This window comes from Mesoplodon bidens, assembly GCF_964165515.1.
Source record: "Mesoplodon bidens genome assembly, chromosome: 7".
NCBI classification, from domain to species: Eukaryota; Metazoa; Chordata; class Mammalia; order Artiodactyla; family Ziphiidae; genus Mesoplodon; species Mesoplodon bidens.
Genome location: NC_138164.1, coordinates 2,569,774 through 2,596,702, shown reverse-complemented (window position 1 = coordinate 2,596,702; position 26,929 = coordinate 2,569,774). Strand labels below are relative to the sequence as shown.

General features: G+C 47.2%; 1 protein-coding gene across 7 annotated transcripts in view; it reads left to right on the top strand.

Annotated features, from left to right (window-relative positions):
• Positions 1 to 5,935: 5,935 nt before the first annotated feature.
• Positions 5,936 to 26,929, top strand: part of NTM (neurotrimin) — a 395,378-nt gene continuing 374,384 nt past the window's right edge. For 3 of the 7 annotated variants that reach the window (XR_014016245.1, XM_081239012.1, XM_081239014.1), the window contains exon 1: positions 5,939 to 6,887. Coding sequence is in view for 6 of the 7 variants with exons in the window: in XM_081239012.1 (XP_081095138.1) it covers positions 6,721 to 6,887 (167 nt within the window). In the remaining variant the exon portion in view is untranslated. Of the gene's footprint in view, positions 6,888 to 26,929 lie in introns of all 7 variants that reach the window. The other 4 variants (XM_081239011.1, XM_081239010.1, XM_081239013.1 and 1 more) reach the window with 3 other exon arrangements.

Here is a 26,929-nt window from a genome sequence, read left to right as displayed (position 1 = left end):
ATGAAACCCCTCGGGATGTGCACAGGGATGGTGTTCACAGGTCTGGCACTTAGAGGGCTGCTCTTGGGTTCTCGGGACAAATATCACACCTAGACCCCTTCCGAAGGAGGGAAGCACATGCACTGGCCTCCGTGCAGTCCCCATGCAGAAGCCCAGCAGCTGCCAGGCCCTGTGCTCACCTCTGTCCACCAAGAGTCTCAAAGCATCCTCGCACCACCCTCTGTGCTACGTACCATTCTTATCACTATTTCACAAACAAGGTTATTGCCCCAAGGTCACACAGCTAGTGATGGAGGAGATGATGTCTGACTTCTGGTCTGTCTGAGTCCAAAGCCCCTGGTCATTCTTAATTGACAAATATGCACTGAATGGATCAATGAATGCATGAACACAGGATGAAGAAGCAGTTAGAGCTTTCCAATCAGAGCACTTCAGATGTCCCCACTCTTAGTTTAACAGAGCACAGTCTGTGAATATAAAAGGCAGCTTCGTCCCAGGCTCCTTGCTGTCCCCGGTTGTATACATTCCATCCTGTCTGCAACTAGATTCCCGCCCACACCATCTGCCCGGTCAACTCCTTCTCACTATTAAGTCCCAGTTTAGAGTCATTTCCTTAGGGAAGCATCTCCTGACTGTCCTGATTCCAAGAGAAACTTCTATCATGTATGTTCTTCCAGTTCCTCACGGTGTTTGTCAGCATCGTATCTACAGTTTTGTAAAGTTGTTCTTGCTTTAATATCTGTCTCCCCTGCCAGTGTCCTTAATGAGGGTTAGATGCACAGTGGTTTTTGTTTTTTGTCTCTCTTGCACACCACTGGAATCCACCACCTAGCACATAGCTGGCATATAGTGTGCACTGAAAACTTGTTTGTTGAGTAGATGAATTTCTTCTCTACATTTTTAAATCCTTGAGAATATCCCGCCGCCCCTCCCCCCATGCCTCTCTTTTTTGTGTGTGGTACGCGGGCCTCTCACTGTTGTGGCCTCTCCCGTTGCGGAGCACAGGCTCTGGACGCGCAGGCTCAGCAGCCATGGCTCACGGGCCCAGCCGCTCCACAGCATGTGGGATCTTCCCGGACCGGGGCACGAACCCGTGTCCCCTGCATTGGCAGGTGGACTCTCAACCACTGCGCCACCAGGGAAGCCCCCCCACCCCATGCCTCTTTAAATGAATCTTAGGAAACCATGGTCAGTGCCTGGAAATCAACTGTTCCCAACGGGGGAGGCACACCCCAGCTTGTTGTTCTTGGTGACAAGAACGTTCTTAGGGGCTTCCAGGGAGCGCTGGGTTGAGTCCATTACAACTTCAACTTTCCTGGATGTAAATGCAAATAGAACCATTGACAACCCCAATAGCACTAGACTGTAAGCGAATTGAGGGCAGGGCAGTGTCTTTCATCTTTGTATCTCTAACTTCCAACAGTTCCTGGCTCACAGGAGGCACTCAAAGTCTGCTTGTCCAAGTTTACTGGCTGACATTGAATTCAGTTGAATACTTGGACGCCCAGAGGCATCAGTACTGGGCAGTAATATTACCATTTCTGTGTTAATATAACCACTTCTGCGGTTCTCTCTCTTGCCACAGATGTAGCAGCCAAAGGAGATATTTTGTCATTTGGTTCTTAAGCAGTGTCCTTACCTGCCAGGTACAGTGGAGAGAACACAGGAGCAGGGACCATCAGCCCCGAGTTCTAGTCCTGATTTATGAGTTGTTAACTTTATTCCTATGATAATGGATCCTCTCTCCTGGGTTCACTCCTCCCACTTATGAAATGGGTGGGTTATACATCTTTCAATGTCCCCTCTGACCATATCATTCTGTGATTCTGGGAATCCAGGGTCTTATTATGACCCCAAACCTAGATATGGAGAGATGCTTCTCTAAAGACCCCTGGCTCTTGCGACGCTCCCCTTTGGGTTTCTGGCCTTTGCTTTGACGGTACTTTGACTTTGCTCAATTGTTCTGCTTTTCTTTACTTTTTTGTCTACCTGCCAACTTTTCTGCTGATCACCCCTCCTCTTTATGTACCTTTCAAAGTCCATGGGCAGCCTCACCTTTGCCTTTTCTTCCCGTGCTCCTTCTCAATTCTCTCTATTCCTGACCTCTTTCTTCTCTCTGGACGCTTCTTCCTCATCTGCAAGTTGCTCTTTGGCCCTCCCTGCTGAAATCCTAACACACCAGACTCTAGCCCAGATGAACAATGAGTTTATTTTGACCCTATATTCACATAGGAGGAAAGAACAGCATGTACTTTTCCAGAGTCCAGCCCTTCCCTACTCCCCTAGAGCCGTCTCTTGAGCCAGACGGACCCGCCTTTTCTGATTAAAACTTGAGAGGTCTATTGGGTGCCATGCCGCTCTAACTGCCCTGCGTGCCGCATCTTCTCGCCTGTGCTCCTATTTGGAATCTCCACCAGGAGGGGGGGCCTTTCACCTTTTTAGAGAAGGAGAAGCAGCACTGGCATGTCTCAGGCTAGAGCTCTTCTTTCGGTCTCTTGTGTGTGTAGAATATTCACTGCTCTTTAGCCAACCCCAGCTTGCTGTAGGTAACGCAGAGAAACACAAAAACAACAGCTGAAACCATTTCCCTTTCACTGGCAATTCTTCCCTTTTCCAGCCCTGCTTTAGTGAGGAGGTGTTGCTGCCGCCCGGAGTCTCCGTCTAGCTCTGCGTCCTCACCTACCTGCCAGCCCTCCAGAGTCTACCCAGCAAGCTCCTCACCCCGTCCTTTGCAGTCCCAGGATTATTAAAGGGAATGTGATTGTTTTCTTTGGCTCAGGCAGTGTGTGTGTGTGTGTGTCTGTGTGTCTGTGTGTGTGTGTGCACGCCTGCGAGCTTGAAAGGCATTGTCCTATAGATATTTTTATAACCTGCAGCAATTACAGCTGCCAGCGTGGAGACAAGCTATGACAAGTTGATTTATGTGTACACTATATGTGTATGCAGGAGGGAACGGAGGAGGGAGAGGAAGACAGCAGGGGGGTGGGGGGGAGAAAGTGGAGGTGGGCGCTCGTTAGGAATCTGCTTTCCAGGAGGTAGAAAGGAAGTTATTTCTATAAAGAACACAAATAATGAAATTGCTCTGACTGTCATTCCATTTTCATTAACTCGGATATGCTGGGAAAAACAAAATAAATCCAGCAGTTTTTATGAAGCAAGAGACAGGATATAAGATAAGCCACTAAGTGTTGGTTATATTTAGGGATTAGGGGATGAGAAGGGAGTTGACATATGATTTTGATCTTCGTCTAGTCAAACCACTTCAATCAGCAGTTTCAATAAAGTGGATCCTGCCTTGTTAATTGTGCGGGCATCTCTGACCTCTCACCACTTTCTAAACTTCCATTTTTGAATAAAGTTTGGATCCCTGGGTCCACAAAGCAGCTGTGAGGTTGCCAGTGGCTTTTCTTTGTCCAGCCTGAGCGTTACCTGATCTCTGCTGGGTTTTCTGCCGGCCGGTTGGCAGGCTGCAGCTCACCACTCTCCCTTCCCCCGCCAGAGACAAAGATGGTGTGAGTGTCTTAGATCAACCGCATGCAGACTGGTATAAACTGAACATCTTACAGAGCCTGTAAGAAGAGTTATTTTTTCTGCCCAGCTATAATAATGAAGCAGTGGCAGGCAAAATGTATTAATAAAGCATCTTCCACCTTAAATGGATTTCGAAGTATTTTACTGTAGAGTTAATCATGTATGTAGGCCCCTCGGGAAGGCCTGTTGTTGTCATTACCCACATTCCTAGATGCAAAAACTAATGCTCATTTGTACCTACCTGGGAATTAGATGCAAGAGGCAGGGTGAGAATTTATCATGAAAGGAATCATCCCTGCCATTCTCAAGCCTGGAGGGAAATGACTCCAAAGCCCAGAATGAGCCCCCCTTCCTTCTCCAGTGCTGGTGTTTGTTTCCATTTGAGGTGGTGGGACCTGAGTTTTGGAGGGGAGCAGGAGCGGTGCTTAAAACGGATGTGGATGATTACAGGTAACTCCTTGGCCTCTGCGTAAGGAGAACCCCAGATTCAGCAGACTGAGGTCAGCAGTCATGACCTCACGCCTGACGTCTGCTCATATAACATCTTAACTTGGTGAAATCATGCAACTTCCTACTTCCACAATTCTCACTGCAAAGTGAAGGTAAAGGAGGGACTTGTCAGAACGGATTGGTACTAAAATAGGTTAATTCTCCTCCTATTCTTTCAAAAGCATAAACAAAACCTCCTGCGCCCTGAAGGCATCATTTTTGTTTTTCTTGATAGTAAAGTCATTCTTTGTGGTCATAAGTTGACAATTGATTTTTTTTTTTTTTTGGGTCCTCACTGGACAAAAGTAGCGATGGATCTCCCTGAGAATTTAATATTGGAAAAGTCAACAGAGGAGACAAGGGGAAAATGGGTGAAATGATGGATTAATTGAGATCTTCAGTGTGAGTTGCTTGACTTTACATTGTTGTACACTCTCGGGTCACCTGTTAAAAGAGGAAGCCATGCCTCCCCAGTCTTTCTTTGTTACCTTGGAGCGTGGCTTCCACATCTGCACACCCACCTCCGTCCCTACCAATCCAGGGCAGTTGGAGTGACCAGGGTATGATGAGTGAGATACCTGTGCATCACTCACCCGCGTTGGATCTACACGTTAAGTGGGGTGACCCGTTGAAAGATGCATGCACTCTTATGGCACCAGGACCCTTACGGTTACAGCGATTCAGTTAGGATGATTCCGTCTCTTTGGTGGTGGCTGGATGGCTTTTGGGAAGAACATTGGTTGTTGTTGTTGTTATTTAACAGTTGTTTTAAAAAAAGAGCTTCCTGGTTGGATTTGAGACAGAGTCTAGGGGAAAAACAGAGCCACGGCTGCTTCCTCTCTGTCCCCAGGGAGAATCTGGGTCAGTGCAGGGAGCTCAGACAGGAGTCCCTGAGCAGAGAACACGTTGGGGTTAGCACGTGGGGTGGGCTGTGCCGCTCTGGGTTTCCCCCTTCCCTCAGGAGGCAGGCCCAGGCTGGAAGGAACTGCGTCCCATCGGAGCTGAAGTGAGAGGAAACATGCAGATGTAGGCACAGAGGGACCCACAGCAGCCGGGGAGGAGAAATGACAGTAACTGGGGCCAATGCAGTTCTTCCCTGGGTTTCAGGAATTTGAAAAACACACCCCTTAAGATGAAATCAGCTCTGCAGGAGTGTGAAGCCCAGGACACTTGGGAACCCTCTGTATCAACAGAGCCAGGGGCTCACACTCATTCATCTGAGTGAGCACTTTGCGGGGCTAGCATCTTTTAATGTCGACAAAACAAGATTAAAGAATGTAAGTCAGTGTCTGAACTTGACCAAAATTTTGATGCGGTTTTGCCAGTTTCGCACACTAAGAGGCGTCTGTGATTTTGCATTTGTTTTATATATGGAAGATCTCTATTTAGAATGGTGTTTGAAGTAGCTTTTGCGGGGTGGCGGTGGGGTGGGCGTTGCCTGTTGAATAAATATGAGATGATTCTAAAACGTCCTCCCAACACTTTAAATTTACTCTAAATGCTAATGAATTAATCTGATAATTTTAAAGGTGCACGCGTGCATGCTGCACAGTTTTCTTTTCCTAGTCAATTAGTTTGGGACCCTTATTAAGATGTATTGGGCTTATTGAGGCTGTGTAGTAACTTTGCATTTCTTCTTAATTTGGGGGAAGTGGTTAAACTCCTCGCCTGGGCTCCTGCGGCCCCGGCGCGGCGCGGCGGGGGTTAAGGTGGGCGCCTGCGCCCCGCGCCCGCCGCCCGCCGGGATGCGCGCGGTCCGCCAGCTCGCTCGGCGCCTGTACGGCGGAGAGCTGCGGTCAGTGATGGAGCTGCTGCCATGACAACCCCGGCGGTCTGGGCCCGCGCGCGTCGGGGCTGCTCCCGGGAGGCCCGCGGCGCGGAGGCCGGGGGCGGCCGCTGAGCCGGGCGTCCTCGCGGCTCCGGGGCCGGCAGCCCCTCGCCTTCCCCAGCTAGTGAGCGAGCGAGCGAGCGTCCGCCGCCGTGCGCTCCCGCCTCGGCCGCCGCCGCGGAGACCGCCCAGCCGAGACCGGCCGCATCGCGGCGGCTGCAGCGCGCATTTGGGCTCGGACGAAGTTGACCGAGGCGGCTGCTGCAGCATCCCCGGTCCGGATCGCGCGAAGCCCGGCGTAGCCTCTCCTCCTGGCTCGCCCCTGCGCCTCCTGCGTGTTCCACTTTCTGGCTCTGCTATTGTTACAGGCTGTTTCCTGCTGGCCAGCCTGCCTCTGAAACTTACAAAGAAAGTGTTGGATTTGCCCTTGTTGGAACTGAGGAATTCAGACCATCTCTGTGTAGCCGGATCTAACCCACTCCCTGTCCCCTTTTGGTACCAAAGTGCTTACTCCTCTCCAAAGTGCCATGCCTGAGCTGTTAACGGGAGGAAGGGGCTCCTGAGACGCGCCCGCACCTTTGCACCTGTCTTTGCTCTTCGCCTCTCTCCGCCACTTTCCCGGCCGAAGCAGCACCGAGGGAGCCCCCTTTGGATGTTCTCCGTGGAAACCGCTTCTCCGAGGCTGGAGCGCTGAGGCTGGTTTTGGGGAGGAACACTAGACTTGGAGGAGTCTGCGCGCTTTTCTCCTGCCCGCGCCTCCGGGTCCCCGTGCTCGCTCCCCCGCCTCACCCCACCCCACCCACTTCCTGTGCGCGCCCAGGGGGCGTGTGCCGAGCGGCTGCCGGAGTTCTGGGAAGTTGTGGCCGTCGAGGATGGGGGTCTGTGGGTACCTGTTCCTGCCCTGGAAGTGCCTCGTGGTCGTGTCTCTCAGGCTGCTGTTCCTTGTACCCACAGGAGTGCCCGTGCGCAGCGGAGATGCCACCTTCCCCAAAGCGATGGACAACGTGACGGTCCGGCAGGGGGAGAGCGCCACCCTCAGGTAGGGAGCCGCCATTCTTCTCTGAATCGACTGTGATTTGTGTAGGGGATGGGGTGAGAGGGGTAGGGGTGCAGGTGTGTTTTCTGCAGCTGCTGGCAGGGAGGTCGCTGCTTCCCTGGGCTGCACAGTTCATGGCTGAGCTGCGTGCTCTGCCCCGGAAAGGTGGTGGTCATAGGGAAACGCTCAGGGGTTCCAGAGATGAGCTGTTTCCCCCAAACTGGCCTCCTAGGCTCAGGACTTGGTAAGCAGGAGGGGAGGCTGGGCCAGGGGGTCTCTGAGATGGAGGCCAGTGGCCTGAGCACTGTCTGTCCCTGAAACCGGTGGCCGTGGTGACTGGGGGCCTGGCTGGGGCTCGGCGTGAACAGTCTTCTCTGGCGTTAACGAGTCCCAAAGGCCGGGTCTGGCTTTCTGTGAATGCCATCACTCTCTCTGCCTGTGCCGTGGGGTGTTGCCAGCCCCGCTCCCGTACTCTGGCAGAGCTGCTGTTTTGTACTGGGTCTGACTGCGTCTGAGCTTTCCTGGGGTGTCTTCATGCCATGAGCTGGTAGCCAGAGGGACATGCTTTCTCTGTCTGAACATGGCTTTCTGAGATTGAAGCCATGGAGATGAGTCTGATTTGTCTGTGGAAAAGATCGTTTACTTTGGTTAACTGTGCTGTCCACTAAAGCAATATGTTCAAAACTCATCTCCCAAATGGAAATTGGGTCTCAGTGTTGGCTTGGGTCCTGCTTGACGTCTGGGGTTAAGGCTGACAGGAATTGGAGAAGGAAAAGAAGAATCTTGACTATGTTTTGAGTAAGGTAGGACGAATCTGTCTCCCTTTTCCCCTGGCCTCCTGAAATGCTAACTCAATTTCCAGAGTCTACAAACCATACCACGCACAGAAGGACAACACAGAATTAGTGATTGCAATGGGAGATCTTTACTCTCTGGAATTTTATGAGAGTCAGCAGGAGGTATAAGTTAAGAAGATCCATGGGAAGAATGTCTGCCTGCTTAACTAAAGTTTTCCAGACTGGGCCATTGAGCTGACTGTAAGGCAGGATGGCAGTATTCCCATCCCTTGTACATGAAGATTCTTGGAGAGAGAACCTTGGTGTTGGTGCCCACTCTTTTACACCTTTTGTGACTGTTCTTCTAAGGTAGCTCTTCTAAGGTTTATGGATGGTGCATGTAAGGCAATACCCATGGGATAGAAAATGTTGCAAAAGGGACACTGGGTTACAGAGCTGACTTGTCAGGACATTGCCAAAGGAAGCGTGTGATTTAAGGGCCTGTCATAGTCTGCAAGCACCCATGCTCCTTTGTCTTTGGCGAGCTAACGCTCATGCCCCCAGGGTACTCACTGGTTCTGGAAACCCACCTCGTCCACTGAGCCCTGAGTTAGGGACTATTTTGAGCAAAGGTTGGATGTCTAACTGCCTCACACCTCACACCTGAAATAACTGTGCATCTGCTTTATAAAGGATTTCATGGAAACTTTAAATATGCCCTGATTTCAGACTACTTAGAAAGAAAAACAAAAACAAACCTCTAATGCAATGTAGTCGATGGCATTTAGTGTCCTCTGGATGCCCCCTTTTCCCTAACCCTTGGCTGCAAGATATAGCCCTCAAGAAACAAGATGGAGACAGTCTCATACTGAGAACATTTTAGAAACGATGGGAAGGTACTTTCAAGGAGAAGGAGGAAGGCAGTCAGCTCTGTAGAGATTTGGGGATAAAGAAGTAGCCAAGGGGCCTTGACAGACGTAGCTGCCATATCATAGTAATAATGAGGGGATTTGGGCAGGGAGGGATCTGGTCTTCAGAGGGCAGTCCCCAGGCTCTTGAGAATGAGGACTCTGCTGGATTTGTCAGACGCTCAGCTGGGGCCTGGAGCAGCTCCTCTGAAAAATCGCGTTATCGTGTACTGGCTGGCTTCTCTTTCTTTGTCTTTGCTTCCATGCCTCTTCCTGACTCACTCCGGGCCCCTCTCCTTGTCTCTCGTGCACTCACGTTTGTTTGCATTGTCACGTATGCTGTAGACTCACTGGGCTTGACTGGTTGTAGATGGAGGGCGTGGGATATGGTGGGGCTTTTTCAGCCCAGCCCAGCCCTGGCATAAAAAGGCCCTCCTGGAACATCTCCTGACGTCCAGGGCCAGCCACTGAGGCTGACTGTCTTCCGGACAAGTAGGAGGAAGACCCTCCCAGTGGAGGGAGCCCTACAGGGCCAGGATTAGAGGAGCTGGGATCTGCGTGACACCAACCTGTTGGCCATGGGCCTAATTTAGGATGTGAGCGGGGCAGCAGGTGGACCGTGCAGATGGCGCTCAAGCCTCCACAGGATGGCCATCGTCCTCCTCAGGCCCCCCTGCACTAGACAAGGAGGGGCCTCCGTGTTGGGCTGCACTTCTGTGGAGCGGAAGCCCTTAAACACAGGCTCTGCATTTTGTGATGCTGTGTGCAAAGAAGCAAGTAGGAATTTCTGAATGTGTTTTGTTTGCATAGAAATTGCTAAATCTGCACATAACCTGATTCCAGGTTGCAACAATCGAGTGGTTCAGGGCTCTGGGTTATTTCCCTTTTGCTTTTATTGTGTGTATGTGGGTCGTCTCTTCCTTCTTTTGTCTTCCCTCCCTCTCTCCCTCCCTTCCTTCTTTCCTCCCTCCCTCCCTCCCTTCCTTCCTTCCTCCCATCCTCACCTCTTTCTTTTTCGTTCAGCATGTGACCAAGCTACACAGACCACAGCCATCCCTTCTCTGCCCTGAGAACTACCCTCTCCCTGTCACCACAGGTGACCCTGAGATTCATACTTGTAGTTTTCTTCTCAACCAGCAGAGGACTTTTTTGCTCTAATTTCATTTTATTCTGCTTTGTTCTCACCAGTTTCATTTTTTGAGGATCTTTTGCAGTTCCCAAAGAACGAATGCTTCAGCAGCAGATTCTAATGTGAGGAAACTTTTTAGAATGTTTTATTTCCTCCAGTTAACACTAATGGTCCTTGTAGACATATTGGGAAACCTTTCACCTAATACGGCATCCACAGTCTGAATAGAATTACAGACAATTTGCAGTCTCCTAGTCTTTCTGCCCTCCTGCCAGTAGTCTGTACGCATATTTTTTTAAAAAGGGTGAGGTTTCATAAAATAGAATATTCAATAATAATAACATGAACTGAAGTTTCTCCACTACTCACTATGTCTTAGGGAGTATTCTAAGTGTTTTACACACTATCTCACCCATCATCCAACCTCATAACATTAACATTTAACCCTAATACAACCCCTCTGGTTGTAGATGCTATGATTATCCCATTTTACAGATGAGAAAACTGAGTTTACATAATTTGATTAAGGTTGCACAGCGAGGAGATTTGGAAGCCAGATTACGAGGAGTGGTCATAATAATGTTGAATGATGAATGGTACTATCAATTATTGGTTAGTTACTCACAATTAATCCTCACAACAACTCTCTGAAATAGACTAAATTATGTCTGTTTTATAGATGAGGGTGCTGAGGCCTGGAGAGGGGAATTTACCTAAAATCACACAAGTTAGCACGTGGCCGAGCTGGAACGCTGACTCCTTGACTTTGCAGGGCGAGCTTTTCCCACCGCATTCTGTGTTCTCGCGACTCCTTGCGGAGACTTGGCATCGTCTCTCCGCTCATTTTGTCTCACACCCTGTCTTGCGATGTTGTTTATCTCTCTGTTTTCCTTCTCCACGTGGATGGGGAGCTTCTAGCTCTTGGAAGCGGGAATCCTGCTCTGTGATGCCCTGAGCACCGTGTGCTTCCAAATGTTTACTGAACAGATGAGATGACTGAAAACCAAACAAAAGTATCCCCTAGCCTCTATACAGCTGGGGTCGACCAACTAAGATGTGTGGAGTGGTTCTTACATGAAGGGCGTGAGCTGGGTGTTGGTTGTGGGAAGGCTTGAGGCTGAGGCTTCTCACCCCAGGGCCTTGGGTCCAACTCAAAAGGCCAGGCTGTGGACGCAGAGGTTGAAGAGGTCATCAGCCATGGAGGCAGATGTGCCCATCATCGTGTGGGTGGGTGGTCTACCCGTGGTCAGAGAAGAGTGGCCCTCTCTCCCAGTGGGTGGGCTGCACTCCTCTGATGGGGGCAGGAGAGCCTGAGAGGCCCGGTGCATGGGTCTCATTAATTAGAGACTGTCACTAAATGTCAGCATCACTGGACAACTTTGATGGATGCATTTCATGTTTTCATGGATTCCCCAAATAAGGCCGCAACCAGTAAAGTGAATTGTTTCCTTGGGGGTCATCTGCTAAGTGCTTTTTTAAAAAAATATGAGTTAAAAATGAAAGGTCTGAGAAATGTACAAGATGGAAGTTGGGTTTCGGTATAGCAGTTCCACGGAATAGCAGAGAACAATGTGGTTTCCATACTTGAGAAAAGCCATGGGGGCCCCTTCCAGCTGTAGGAGACTGTGGCATGTTATTCATATCATGGAAAGCATTTAGCATTTCGGTTTTGAAGCTGATGGATTCTCTGTTCGTCTCTCCAGCTACTCCATGGCCTCTTGAGGCCAGAACTCTGCCTTCTTTAGGTTTTTGTCCCTAGTTCCTAGTCCATGACTTGGACCAGGGCTTTTGCTAATAAAGTCTGAGTGCAGGTCCCCCTCTTTCCTTCACTCACTCTGCTGTAACATCCTGACCTTCTTCCTGTTTTGTGAATACAGAAAACGTACTCTTGCTACAGAGCCTTCCCATGCATGGCCCCCACTGTGGACATACCCCTCGTCCAGATCCTCCCATGGGCAGTTCTTCATCATTTTGGCCTTAGCTCAGGTGGAACCCCCTCCCTGAAGCTGTTCCTGACACCCAAATAAAAGTGATCCCCTACCACTTCCCCCAGGCTTACGCTGGCATATCATCCTGGATTATTTCTTCAGAGCAATCATCTGTATTTGAGATTTTCCCATTCATTTGTTTGGTTAGTTGCTCCTGATCTGTCTTCCCCAACTGGGTTGTAACTTCCTTGAGGGTGAGTGCCTTCTCTGTCTTATTCTGTGCAGTGTCTGGCAGGTACAAGGTGCTCAGTAAATAGTCGTTGCATGAGTGAAGGAAGGAAGGAATGTCTGCGATCACCGTCTTCTCCTTGCCCTCTCTGCCCTTTTTTTCCTGAGCTGTCTTGTGTTGTCCTTGCCCCGGATGTGTTCCTGGCTCACTGTCCTTTGTTTCTGGGTCATGCTATGTTGGGTGTGACGTTGCTCTGGAGGAGGTTACAGATACACGTCAGTAATTGAGCCGGTGTCTTTCTGTCCAGGACACAGATGGTCTGTGTCCATTGTCTGTTACTTCATAGCTGCACCCGTAACATATGCCATTTTTCTGCCAGGTCACTCCCGTATCCAGTCCTTAAGCCTTTGAAGAAATGCTACTCTCTGATGATGTCCTCAAACCCAGGTAGACCTCAGGGAAATTAGCATTTTCAAGATAAAGAGGGGCACATCATTCTGTGCCTCTCTGCCCATCCTTCTTTCTATTTGGAGCCTGCTGTCAGTGGCTGTCTGGTCATGTAAGTATTGATCTGTTGTTTATGAGTTAACTTGTTCAGAATAACAGTGCCACTCAGGAAGCATGTGCTGCTCTGGCTGCTTTGGCCCCTACCGGGATGGACCCCTGTTTGCTCACCTCTGGGGCTTGCCAGTCTTCCATTGGGTGGACCGGGGCTCAGAAGAGCATGGACAGATGGCGCTGTGGAGGGAGGCTCCTGGAAGCACACACAGCCTGTTGAGGAGCCAGAAACTAAAATGGGAAAACTGAACACCCAATCGAGCGTGGGGCAGGGGGAGAAGGCACAATGCCAGTTGCCAGGAGAACCTAAAGAACTTACAGAAGAGGGGCAGCCCGGTTCTCCAGCACTCCTCACCTGCAAGGTTCAGTGCTTTGCAGAAATGCTTCTCTTTTCTTTTGAGTTTGAAAGGATTACAGAGCCCAGGGAGTTCAACCACCTGTTTTTTTCAGATAATGAGGCTAGTGATAATCAGTCTCCCACAGAGAGGGCTTCCTGTAAGGGTGAGAAGGAGCTGACATCCAGCCACACTGCATCACGCAGCTGTGAGCCCTGGCTTAGGGCTACCTGCGCCTGAGACAAGGTTGCCTTGTCCTACTAAGTGCAAAAGCATCTTACTGACTGTGGGTGCCTTTGACAGAATTGGCTAACGTTTGTCATCACGCTCTCTCCTAACTGCTGCTTCCCTCTGCTACTAAAGCTGGCATTCTTAGCCTTTATCAGTTCTGCCTCTGGCTGGGTGGGACAACTCTGTTTACTATGTGTCAGACAGGCACTGAGCACTCTACCAGCACAGACTTATTGAACGCTCATAGATGCTCCATGAGGTGGAGACAGTTATTATTGCAGTTCTACAGATCACGAAAGCAAAGCACTGGAAGGCAGAGTGAGCCACTTCCCAGATCACACCGTCGGGTGGTGAATGTGCCTGGGGCTGAGAGCCAGTTTTGTCTGAATACTAAGCTCATTCTCTTTTTGTACCGAAGGGCTTTCCTCACTCTGTTCCTTCTTTTCATCATTGCCCACTTCTTCTCTTCCCAGAAACTGAGTGCATTTCGTTGTCCTTCCTTGTTCTGGGGCACAAGAACCTCCTTTCTGGAGGTATTTTAGGGATTGGGTATGGGAGTGGGTCAGGTGTGGTGTGGTCTGTGACACGATGGGGACGCAGGGAATGACCCAGCTGGCCTCTAGATGTCCCTTTGCATCAGAGGATCGTAGAATCTTCATAGATTGTTCAAGTCAGAATTTTATCCAAACGGGTGGTTCTTCTTCCACCCGTTTGCTTCAGATATCAGCAGTCTTGGACCCTCTCACAGAGAGTTAATAATTCCTCAGAATTACCACGTATCTCTCTGGAGTGGGATACTGCACACATTGAGGTGGAAGTGCACTTCTCTGAGGCCCACAAGCCAGTCTCTCTGGCGGCCCTAACAGTGCAAGGCAGAATAGGTGACACCCTCACCCATAAATTTCCTTCTTTGTTGTGCTAGGAATAGGACCATTGGCATTTCTCCTGGGGAAGCCTGAACAAATTATAATTAATATGAATGGCACATTTATTCTCTTAAGTTCAAAGTCGCCACTGATGGGTAAAATGCGACTTTATTTTTGCATGATTTGAGATCATTTTGCTTCCTTGGGAGCAGGTTGATGAGTTCCTGGGGTAATAAATAAATAATGCCATTAACATCACACAGATGGTCAAATAATAGTGTTGTTAGGAAATCAAGAATTGGTTTGGTTTAGGATGCAATTTCAAATTGCACTTGTGAGCCAAAGGCAGGGAGGAAGCAGTAGGAATGTTTCACGTGAGTGCAATTGAAGGAGACAAAGCTCTTCAACAAACCAGACCTTCCTAACTCATATTCCAGCAGGAGTGGTGTGCCAGAGAGAAAACGGACTGGAAGACAGGGTGCCACTAACTCGGACTCAAGTACTCTCTCTGTTCTCTTGGGCAAGTTTTAAAAATTCTTCCATATAAAGAGGACATTTACTACCTACCTCAAAGGATCGTTTGGGGTTAAAATGAAACGGTGTACACAAAGCTTAGTCTATAATTATATAATTAGTCTCTTTCTTTCCGTGTCTACAAATGTACACACATGTGTTTACATGTGTGTGTGTGTATAATAGTAACACATTTAACAGTTTTCCCTATAACCTATTGTAGCCTAAACACCCATGTGGCAACACTTTGATAGATGTACTGTGTCTGGCTTCTGGAAGATCTATGAGGAGAGGAATGCCTCTCCATCCATGTCTAATTATACTTCTCTGTGTGCTTCTCCTACACATCTGCCTAGATCCTAGGAATCTTCTTCTGTTCAAATAATTTCTGGAGCTATTTTATATCAGAGAGGGAGTGAGGAGAAAGGTATTCCTTTATTTTTCATCACAAGATTGTTGCATAGAAAGTTATGACAGTTCATGGCTCTGAAGATGAATTTCCTATGAGATAAAAAAAAAACAATAAACATATGGAAGGTTCTATGGAGCCAGATTATCTGACACAGATAATGGTGTCAGGAGTTCATGCATAGATTTAGGATTTGTAGACCTCTTTTTCCTTGGAAGACTGGTTCTTCCCTGACAAGTCCACTGGAGTCAGCTGGGAAAGCCAGGGTAGGGGTGCCATCGACTGTTGGGGGTGGTTAAGCCCTTCCAGCTTTGCAGCCCTGTGATTGCATTTCCCCTCATTCTCACCTGTTCACTGAGAGGCCAGCTCAGGACTTCCACAGCAACGGTGACAAGAGAAAAGGGGGCCTCTCTGCATTTGGTCATTTTTCTCCCGTGCAGTTCTGGGGCAAGACCAGTGTGTCTGCCATGAGAAACTGATCTCGGAATTCGCTGATGGAACTACAGGAGCAATCCTTCTCCCTGCAACCCTGTGCCATGGGGCTTAAAGTAGTTTAAATTATACATAGCAGTCTCAGTTGTTCATGATCTGTTTTCCCCAAATCTCATTGATTCACATGGTTGAGTTATTTGGGTTTATTTGGGTGTATTTGGCCAACTTGCTGCCTTGTCAGTGTGAGATGTTTTGGCTCAGAAACCTTTTGAGAGGTTAGATTTGTCTTGTACAAAGTACATATGAATTAATCTTACAATCTTGCTGATGGATTTTTTAAAATAATAGAATTTTTAATGAAAACAGCATCAACCACCAGGCTGATGGAAAATGACAAAACTGACATCAACCTTCAGATAAAGCTTTGCTGGCCCCATAGAGGAAAGGAAGATATGTTTGTGTGAAAATAATTTCTTGATCTTCTGTGGCTTCCAAACAGGCTATAATGTAGTGGATGAGGGGAAAAGTGCTCTTGCACTCAGAATATTCATCTTTGGACACATTTACTCATCAGGAAAGCTCAATCCAAAACAATTCTAACTGGTCAGAACCCACGAGGAAGAAAGAAAAAAATATATGCAAATCATTTTTTATTTGGTGCACAAGTTATACATGAAAACTGGAAAAAGCAGTACTTCAGTGTTGTGAGTTGAATTGCATCACTCCCCTCCTGACCTGCACCCGCCCCCCAAAAAAAAAAGATCTGTTGGAGTCCTCACATCCAGTACCTCAGAATGTGACCTATTTGGAAATAGGTTCATTGCAGATGTAACTAGTTATTCAGATGCATTCACACCAGAGTAGGGTGGGACCCCAATGCAATACAACTGGTGTCCTGATAAGAAGATGACCTGCGGAGACACAGTTGACACACAGGGAGAAAACCATGTGATGACAGAGACATTCGAGCAATGAGGCTGCAAGCCAAGGAGTGCCAGAGGTTGCCCATGAAGCACCAGAGCTAGGAAGATGCAGAGAGGGATTCTCTCCTACAGGTTTCATAGGGAGTGTTCCCTGCAGCACCTTGATTTCAGACTTCCAGCCCCCTGAAATGTGAAACAGTACATTTCTGTTGTTTCAAGCCATGCATATTTTAATGCTCTGTTGTAACAAACCCAGAAACTGATACACATGGGTGTTATAAAGAGATTGCTTAAATAATATCTGTGTACGATGCTCCTGGTATGACTGTTTCTTCCCCAGTCATCAGCTCCCAGACTCCATCACAGATGTCTAGGAGGCTGACCCAGAGTAGGAATGTAGTTAGAATTGATTACTCTTTTTCCTAATAGACCATCAGGACAAACCCTATTGCATCTTACTTTTCAGTTATCTTATTAGCCACCTCAGAAGTCAAAGATCTACCAGACTATGCATCATTTTTTGATTCTTATTGTCATAGGGTCCTGTACATCTGATAATCTGACCCAGTTGCAAAACTCTCTCTAATCTTCTGAAACCTTTTATTACCCTCTGGCCTCTATGATCTGTCACCAGCGAAATCCCTGTGTCCCCTCTCTCTTCTCTGAATGTTCCCCTCAGCCCTTTTTTTGTTTTTGTTTTTTGCGGTACGCGGGCCTCTCACTGTTGTGGCCTCTCCCGTTGTGGAGCACAGGCTCCAGTCGCGCAGGCTCAGCAGCCATGGCTCACGAGCCCAGTCGCTCCACAGCATGTGGGATCTTCCCGGACTGGGGCACGAACCCGTGTCCCCTGCATCGTCAGGCGGACTCTCAACCACTGCGCCACCAGGGAAGCCCCCCTCAGCTTTTGCTCAATCTGAGACTTGGCTGTTTCCTGGATCATTTCCACTCCTAGAGTCTGATCAGCAGTGGCTGTTTCTCTCCTGTATCCTTGTTGCCATGAGGCCTGAAAGCTGGAGAGATGTTGTCCTCATGACTTACTGTGGCTTCAGGACATTTCTTTTCCCATCTCTCAGAATCCCCAGTTACGTTGAAGCACACACCATGTACCCTCAGCCCCTTTCCTGCTGCAGTTTTCTACTCTCTATCCTAACCAGTCTCCTTCACTCTGGAGCTCCGGGCTGTACATCCTAGTGTTAATCTTCAAATCCACTTTTATGACTCACGTGTTTCAAGCTCTGTCTCCCAAGCGGTTCTTGATACCAGCTCCATGTGACCCATTGCCAGCCACCACCAACTTGATTCCCTCCATCTGTCCCCATCTTGGGCATAGACACCACCATTCATCCAGCTACTCTGTCCAAAAGTCTAGTAGATATATTTTTTCTTTGTCTCTTATGCTACATCTAGTCCATCGATAAATCCTGTGTGTCTTTACTTTTAAGATAGATCCTGGGACTTACCTTGTGGCTCAGTGCTTAAGAATCCGCCTGCCAATGCAGGGGACACGGGTTCGAGCCCTGGTCCAGGAAAATCCTACATGCCGCGGAGCAACTAAGCCTGTGCGCCACAACTAATGAGCCTGCGCGCCACAACTAATGAGCCTGCGCTCAAGAGTCCACAGCCACAACTACTGAGCCCATGAACCACAACTGCTGAAGCCCGCATGCCTAGAGTCCATGGTCCGCAGCAAGAGAAGCCACCGCAATGAGAAGCCCGTGCACCACACCTAGAGAAAGCCCGCGTGCAGTAGGGAAGACCCAACATAGCCAAAAATAAATAAACAAATAAATTTATTAAAAAAAAAAAAGATGCATCCTGAAGTGGACCGTTTTCACCATCTGGAACACTATCTCCCTAGTCAAAGCTGCCATCCATCCTTTCCAAGACTGTTCCCGTGGCATCTCATCTGGTCTTCCTGCTTCCACCGTGTCTGCTCTCCCAGAGTCCATCTGCACCTGGTCGACCAAGTTGTCATTCCAGAACATTAACCAGATCACATCACTGTGTTCAAAGGCCTACAGAGGCTTCCAGTTATATTTAGAATGAAATGCACATAAAAGGCTTTATTACTGGTGTCCGCCTACCTATCAGACACCTTCTGTCCTCCTGCCCTGCTCACGAGGATGTAGCTCACTGAACTTCCCTGTCGTTCTTGAACCCACCAAGTCCATTCTTGCTGAGGACATGCTCCTTCCTCTCCCAGGACCCGCTAATGTTGTGTGATAGCTCCTTCATGCCATTCATGTGCCTGCTCCAATATCCCATCCTCAGAGAGGACCTTACAGACCATGCTGTTTGAAATAGCCATACCCCAGCCCTACATCACTCTGTCCCCCTACATAGCTTCAGCTTTCCCCATAGCCCTTAACACTTAGGAAATTCTTTTATTTATTTATCTGATACTTATTTATTGCCTCTTCCACTAAAATGTAAGATCCCCAAGGCCACTGATTTCATTGCTCTCATTTATAGTGGCTAAATTACTGCCTGGAACATGGCGTATATCAAGGAGTATTTTTCGAGTGAATGAAAAGTTCATTAGGAATAACAGTAAGCTGCTAATAGTGAAAACTGTTTATCTTTTATTGGAAACAGGAGGCTCAGGTGTAGCTCTTTATTGGTCCAGGTTTGGGGTTCATACACAGAGCTCAGATGGGGTGTGTGTGATACAGGCTTGTCTTCTAGGACAGCGAGTAGGACAGGCCTTGTGGAGGGAATCACGGGACAGGGTGACATACTTCATAAAGCCTGCACATGCGGAATCTAAAGGACCTTTAAATTTCCACTTTCACAAGCAGTTTTATAGAAAATCTAATAAACACTTGAAAATCGGGATTAGTTTCTACCTTAAGGCCTATGAACTTGGGGGGAAGGAAAGAAATGGCAGGTAGGCAGAAATCAGCCCGTGAGCCTGAAATTTAACACAGTATTCAGTGTCCATTATTTTATTTGAAACTTTCTTGATGAAGGGAATTTTACCTCAAGGCTGTAGAGCACAATGATTGAGCACAGGGTCTAGGGCGAAACCTCTCTCTGGGTTCCAATTCTGGTTCTGCCACTTTGTAAGTATGTGACCTTTGGCACCTTGATTGACCTCACTGGGCCTCAATCTGTCATTGTTTCAGGGAACTAATAATAGGAGTACTGATCCAGGAGTGAAATATGGAGCATTTAGAGCAGTGCCCAGCACTCAGGAAGTATTAGCTTTTTACAGCTGGGGAAGGACAGAGCATGAAATGTATCCGCCGTGGGCAAATCGTGCTGCTGTGTCTCATGATCCTGGGGCCACTGCCCAGAGACACGTGGAACAGGAATATGGGCACCGGAGCCCAGGCTGGTGATGGTTGGTGCAGATTCTGCAGCTACAGGGGCATCTTGGTAGAGGAAGATGTTGAAAAGTCTTGGTAAGTTTCATTGTTTTTGGAATGTGAGCAGTGGTCTAAGGCTAGGGTGATCTGAGTTGTTGTTGTTGTTGTTTTTTTTGGCCGTGCCACTTGCCTGTGGGATCTTAGTTCCCCAACCGGGGATTGAACCTGCACCCACGGCAGTGAGCGCGCAGAGTCCTAACCACTGGACCACCAGGGAATTCCCCTAGGGTGACCTGCGTTTTAGTCCTGGCTCTGTCGCAACCCACCATGGGATGCTGCTAAGAAAATCAGCGTGCCCAGCCCCCGTTCCCCATGTGGGGAATGAGAACAGGATCCATTCTGCTCTGTTCAGTTCCTTACATCTGAGGAAGAGATTCTTAGCTGTCCAAAAATATTCAAGTTGTTTATCCACCTCCTGACCCAAAGCTTTTCCCAGTTGCATTTCCCAGCCTCTTCTGAATTTAGGTGTGGTCATGTGACAGAGTTCTACCCAAAGGAAGGTGAGCAAAAGTTCTGTTGGATTGGCCCCTAAAAAGCTCCCATGTGAGATACTTCAGGCATTCTCCTTACGCCATCTGGATGTTGATGCCCCAAATTACCTTGGAAACCGTGTCCCATTTGGCAGATGTTTCGTGAGTGGAGTTACTGAATGTCCGTACAGAGAGGGCTTCGGCCCCTGCCCTGCCAGCTGACCAGCAACCTCGTTCCTTAGATGATTGCATGAAGGAAAAATACATTAAAATACACTTCCTTTGTGATAAGCTTCTGCGATTCTGGAGTTTATTTGTTACAGTAGCTAGCATAACCCTATCTAATCCAGTACAACTATTATAATTCATATTGTCTGATTTCAGCTGCATAGAAATACACAGATATATTTTTTAATCCAAACTTAAGCACTTATTAAAATTTCTTGGCGAGGCTTTTGGTGGCTTTTGCATGTGTCTGAAAGTAGGAACTATGGCCTTTTCAAACTGAAGCCTCAGATGTTTGATTTCCATTTGCTTCAGTCTTTACATCTCTGAACCAAGTAAAAATGTGCTGTACTCTACAAGTACGTGGAAACCAGTGACAAAGAAAAGTTCTACCTTGAAGTAAATTAGCACATGTCCATAATGGCTACAATTCCAGACATGCTCTAATTAGTGAAAATACCTTTTAGATAACAAATTGCTCATTAATGGCTGGAGGTGTCTTATTTAGTGTAACCTTTTGTGCTAGAGATATTCTAACATTCAGTGTTTTAACTGACACACAGAAAAGAGACAGATGGGATGATTTGTAGCCTTGCTCTTTAAAATGTTGAAGAAAAAGGAGAGAAAAACCACTGTCAAAGGGCAGATTTCAGAAGAGCAGTCAGGTGGTGGAGCCATCACCTGTGGCTTTGGGGAAAGAGGAAAGGGAGGAGGGAAAGGCCTTGTGTGAGTGGGTCCTGAGGGAACAGGGGCCATGCAGAGGGAGCAGGATGTAAAGTGGCTCTGTTCCATGATTTTGTGGTATGGGGAGTGGGATCTTTTTGTTTTCCTTGTTGTTTCAGGATGATCCGCGGTGCCTGGCACATAATAGGAGCTTCCTGTATCTGTAGTGTATCCATGTTTCGCTTCGGCACCGCTGACTGTGCATCTTGTATGGGCCAGGCACTGTTCTAGGCCCTTGTTGTCTCCCCACAGAGCTATCTTTACAAAGGGAGACGGGGCTGCAGATTGCACGCAGTGAATGAACGTCATCTCCTCTCAGCCTGCAACCTGCACAGACCACTTAGGAGCAGGTGCCCTTCCTTCAGCCTGACTCATTTACTAGGGCTCCTGTTTGGAGAGACAGACCTGCAGGAATTCAGCCCCCTCCACCTGGGGCTCTTGATCAGGGCACAACCTGCACTACTGTACCTAATGGGTACCAGCTGCCAGTACACAAATAAGGAGACAAACAGTATGCTGTGTGGTGAAAAGTTAATTATGGGTAAGGGGCAGGATGACCTGGGGTGTAGGGACAGGGGCATTTGCAGGGTGGCCCAGAGCATGATAGTGGGGACAGCCCTGCAGGAATCAGCAGGAAACACATTCTAGGCCGAGGAATCAGCAAGTGTCAGTGACCTAGTAAAGGAAGAACAGGGTGAGGAGGAGCGGCCTCAAAACTGGAGAAAGGGCTTCCCTGGTGGCTCAGTGGTTGAGAGTCCACCTGCCGATGCAGGAGACACGGGTTCGTGCCCCGGTCCGGGAAGGTCCCACATGCCACGGAGCGGCTGGGCCCGTGAGCCATGGCTGCTGAGCCTGGGCGTCGGGAGCCTGTGCTCCACAACGGGAGAGGCCACAACAGTGAGAAGCCCGCATAATGAAAAAAAAAAAAAAAAAAACTGGAGAAAGAGCAAGGAGTGAGAAAAGACGGATTTAGGAGCTTGAGTGTCTGCAGGAACTAATCAGAACGCAGGAGCACATGATGAAAGCAGCTCCAATTTTAGGGGATGATAAATAAATACAATCCCACATAAACAAAGCCAGCACCTGTGTCAACGTTATTTGCTGTGTGGCATTTCCATGTGGAGTCTGTCCAGGCTCTCACTCTTTCGTGGTTGTGTGGCAGCCTGTACTCGGTGCCTAGTCCCCGTCTAGTGTTTTCTAACTGAAATGTCATCTTTCTTGGGTCCGTTATTCTTTGTCATTTTCATTTATCACATACGAAAATTATAAACATTTAAAATCTGCCTAATATCCGATTTGATGTCTTACCTGTTGCCGTTTCGAGGATATTACACAGGGAAATTAAGCCGGTGTTTCACAACTGTGTGTGGATGTGTGTACGTGTAGCAGACACATATTTGGAATTAATGGACTCGTAGAAATCAGAGATGGATTAGACCTAATGAGCTGTTGAGAAGAATTATTTAGCACATACTTCATATCTCTGTTCGGTAATCAAACCTACACACTGTGTATTCTAAAGAGGTGAGGTCTTTACATTTTTTGTCTCCTTGGATCATCTCTGTTTATGCCTGAAAATTTCACATTGCACCCCTAGAGCATTTTGAACCAACTTCATTAAGCATCCAGTTTGACATTTCCCTGCCCTTAGGGTGATCTTTGGTATTGAAATAAATAGTTGCTTTGCTTGTCACCAATAATACGGAATAGTGATTGGTGCCAGGCTCCAAAGAGCCCCCTGGGATGCTGGGCTGGCTCAGACCAGTTAGTGGGAGTCATCAGAGGCCAAGTCCTGCACCGTCCCCAGACAATTCTAGTCTTCAGGAGAGACGGGACTGACCTTCCAGTGCTCCGGCTGGAAGACTTGGAGAGTCAGCATAGATGAGAGGCTTAGATATATAATTTTTTGAATTTTTATCCAAACCAAATGATTTCCCTGCTGCTTTCTGTTTTCACCTAAGGTGTATTAGAGCTGGTGCGTGTCCTGCTAGACCAAGTGCACTGGCTGTTGCCCCTTCTGGTTTATACTCTCCCTTCAAGCCAACATTTTCAACAGATCTTCAAAATCCTATTCACAACATGGTTTTCCCAACTAACAAAAAGGAAAGAGGAATGAAAGGTGGACCACTTGATAGTATAGAATTTGACCTCAAGATGGACCGACTTTTTGAAGCTGTAACAGAGACGTGAAATCATAGGACTTAAAGGGGATGGGTTAACACAGGTCAGCTTCCAGTAGCTGGATGCCTGCCCTGTGGATTTTCTTTATAGCTTGGTTAGATATCATAGACAAATGCAGATCCTAAACATATATCCTACTCAGTTCTTGATCATCTGCATAAAACATGCTAATTGAGAATGTGTTATGTAGTGGAAAAAAAGAGGGACTCCATAGAGGTTTTTGTAAATCAACTATGCTTCAATAAAAAAAAATTGAAAATGAGAAAAAAAGAAAGTTGGACAAAAATGGGGAAACTAAATGGCACATAAAAGGAAAATTTCAAATAAAAAAAAAAGATGGACTAGGAGTTGGGACAGCTTGAGCTGGAACTTGATTTGGGAAACTCTTAACTTCTCTGAGCCTTTATTTTCTTATCTGTGAAATGGGAATAAATAACACCAGGAACGTGGAGAGTAGGTGCTAATTTGAGACACGCTGGTTGGGGCGGGTCTTTCTGAGATGGGGCCTTTGAGTGAGATCTGACAAAGAGAGGGAGTGAGTGTGTGTACACATGGGGAGGATGTTCTGGGAAGAAACACAGCAAACACCCAGGTGCACAGGTTGGAGCATCCTTGGCTCCAACAAACAGGGGAGAGGACGGCAGAGCCAAGGCCGGGCTGCTTGGCCGCGGTGACCACAGGGATCACAGTGACCACTTCTCATTTTGTTCTTAGTATTTTGGAAGCCACTGGAGCAGTTTGATCATTTTGGCGGCTATATATTAACATGTTTTTTCACTTTTCTGTATTTTATTATTATTTTCCTGCCCCACCGTTGTTCAGTTATAAGTTCTTTAAAAGCAAAGCCCATATTTGACTTGTATCCTTGTGTCAGGGACCAGCCAGGGCCTGCACCTGGCTCAGCAAGGTCCCTGGAGTTCCCAAATCACCTGAGCCTCCTCGTCTTATCAGCACTTACGAGAATGTAGGGAAAAGCTCTTTTCCTGTGTCTCTGTCTTTGGCTAGACTCATACTGATTCACAAAGTATGAGGACACTTCCAACTGTTACATTGTGAGGATTTCCTTGGTGGAACAAGAAATTCCCCATGAGAACAAGGCCGTTGGCTTCCTGGGTGAATAAATAGTATGCCATCCCTAGACTTTAATTTTCCTATATGATCAAGGCCTCGGCCACACCACCAGGCCCCTGTCGCTCATGATCTTACGATGGTTGCAATGGGTGAAATGTCCTGAAAGAACGATTTGTAATAAATGCTTCGGCAGAAAGTCCATAAACCTGCTATTCTCACTTTATTATTTTAATTGAAAACATTTTTCCCTACTTCTAAAAAATAAATAATTACTGTTTGTTTTGCTTTGTAATTATTGCCTTGGCTGATGTTGGGTTGTTGATTGACCTCACAGTGTGCGCCGATGGTGTTTTTGGTCTGTATTTTACAATCATACTGCTAAATTGCAGATAAAATGTTAATGAAACATACTCCTGGTTTTAAAGGAGATATCTACATATAGTTTCTATCAGAAATACATTTTGAACTTTTCTATTAATTCTACAATTTCTATTAATTCTGTAATTTGGACTTTATTTTTTATTAATTCTTTATCTAAATTCTTTTCTACTGGAAAGTGGGGATGGGGTTATGGTCCAGGCAGACGGATGTGGTGAAGGATGTGCATTACTCTTCACCCTGAGATTGGTCTGTGTTTATTTGGGGGGCCTGCTAGCCCCTCATGCTGGGCCTGGCTTATGACAGGCCCTTAGTAAAGGTTTGATAAAATGTTTACCTGAGTAGCACAATATTTTAAGTATCCTGGGAGCCAAAGATGGATTATTTTCCTTTTTATTGTGAAATATTTTATACATCAATGTGTATGTAGTGTATCTGTATATAAATACGTAACAAACTGGTCACCTGTGTGCCCTCCCCCTACTCTTCCATCACCTGTGTACCCACTATCTTATACCCTGTATCTGAGGAGCTGACCACAGCCCTGAACTTTTTGATCATTTCCTTCTTTTTTTAAAGAGTTTTACCAAATATAAGTATCCTTAAACAGTATATTGTTTTGGATACAGTTTTGTTTTTTTTTCTTTATATAAAATTAAATTTTATTTATTATTCTGCAAGTGTTCTTCATTTAACATTAGGTACATTTTTTTCTTTTAAAATTTATTTATTTTTGGTCTTTCATGACATTAACAATTCTGACCCAATCAGTTTTTGTTGTTGTTGTTTTAATTGGGGTATAGCTGCTTTACAATGGTGTGTCAGTTTCTGCTGTACAACAAAGTGAATCAGCTATGAGTATACATATATCCCCTCCCTCTTACACCTCCTTCCCCCCTCCATCCCACCCATCTAGGTCACCACAGAGCACCGAGCTGAGCTCCCTGTGCTATACAGCAGGTTCCCACTAGCTCTCTGTTTTACATATGGTAGTGTATATATGTAAATCCTAATCTCCCAATTCATTCCCCCTTTCTCCCCACCACCCATGTCCACAAGTCCGTTGTCTACATCTGCATCTCTATTCCTGCCCTGCAAGTAGGTTCATCTGTACTGTTTTTCTAGATTCTGCATATATGCGTTAATATACGATATTTGTTTTTCTCTTTCTGACTTACTTCGCTCTGTATGACAGACTCTAGGTCCATCCACTTCTCTACAAATGACCCGGTTTCGTTCCTTTTTATGGCTGAGTAATATTCCATTGTGTATATGAATCACATCTTCTTTATCTTTCTAATAATTTGAAATTAATATCATCTGAGTGTGAATAAAGGCAGACCTCTAAGTCATTTTAGATAATTAACTGGTCTATAATTCATCAGTCAAAAATGGTTCAGAGGGGGCTTCCCTGGTGGCGCAGTGGTTGAGAGTCCGCCTGCCAATGCAGGGGACGTGGGTTTGTGCCCCGGTTCAGGAGGATCCCACATGCCACGGGTTGGCTGGGCCCGTGGGCCATGGCCACTGGGCCTGCGTGTCCGGAGCCTGTGCTCCGCTGTGGGAGAGGCCACAGCAGTGACAGGCCCGCGTACCGCCAAAAAAAAAAAAAAAAAAAAGGTTCAGAGCCCTGGAACGGGAGTATGTGTGCACACAAATGCCTGCTAAAAATAATAAACACTGAAAGGCCCTTCTACCAACACAATAATGCTCATAAAGCTTCTGGGACATGGAATTATGAGTGACCTTGATTTTCTTCTTGTGTTTTCTATTTTTATTAGATTTATTTTTTTATTTGTTTATTTATTATTTTTTTTGTGGTATGCAGGCCTCTCACTGTTGTGGCCTCTCCCGTTGTGGAGCACAGGCTCCGGACGCGCAGGCCCAGCGGCCATGGCTCACAGGCCCAGCCACTCCGCGGCATGTGGGATCCTCCCGGACCGGGGCACGAACCCGTGTCCCCTGCATCGGCAGGCGGACTCTCAACCACTGCGCCACCAGGGAAGCCCTATTAGATTTTTAGAAATCAAATTTTAGTTTTCCAAAATTGGAAAGAGGCCAATGTTATAAAATCTAATAAAAGTAAAAATAGCCTACCTTTTGAGCCCAAGTCACCACGTCTGGGTCATAGAACTTTTTGCACATATGCTCCCTTGTGTGGGCCATTGCTAAGCCCTGTGTGGGCTATAAGGATAAATAGGGTGCAGTTCCTGCCCTCACCAAGCCTCTGGTCTGGCCAGGTATGGGAGGCTTCAGAACTAGGACCTCAGAAAGAGGTTGGAAATGATCCCACTGCTGGCCTGGGAGCCACTTGTGATGTAGGATGTGGGAGGGGTGGGTTGGAGGAGCCCGGAAGGGGACTCAGGACTTTGGGGTGGAGGCAGGGAGGGACTGT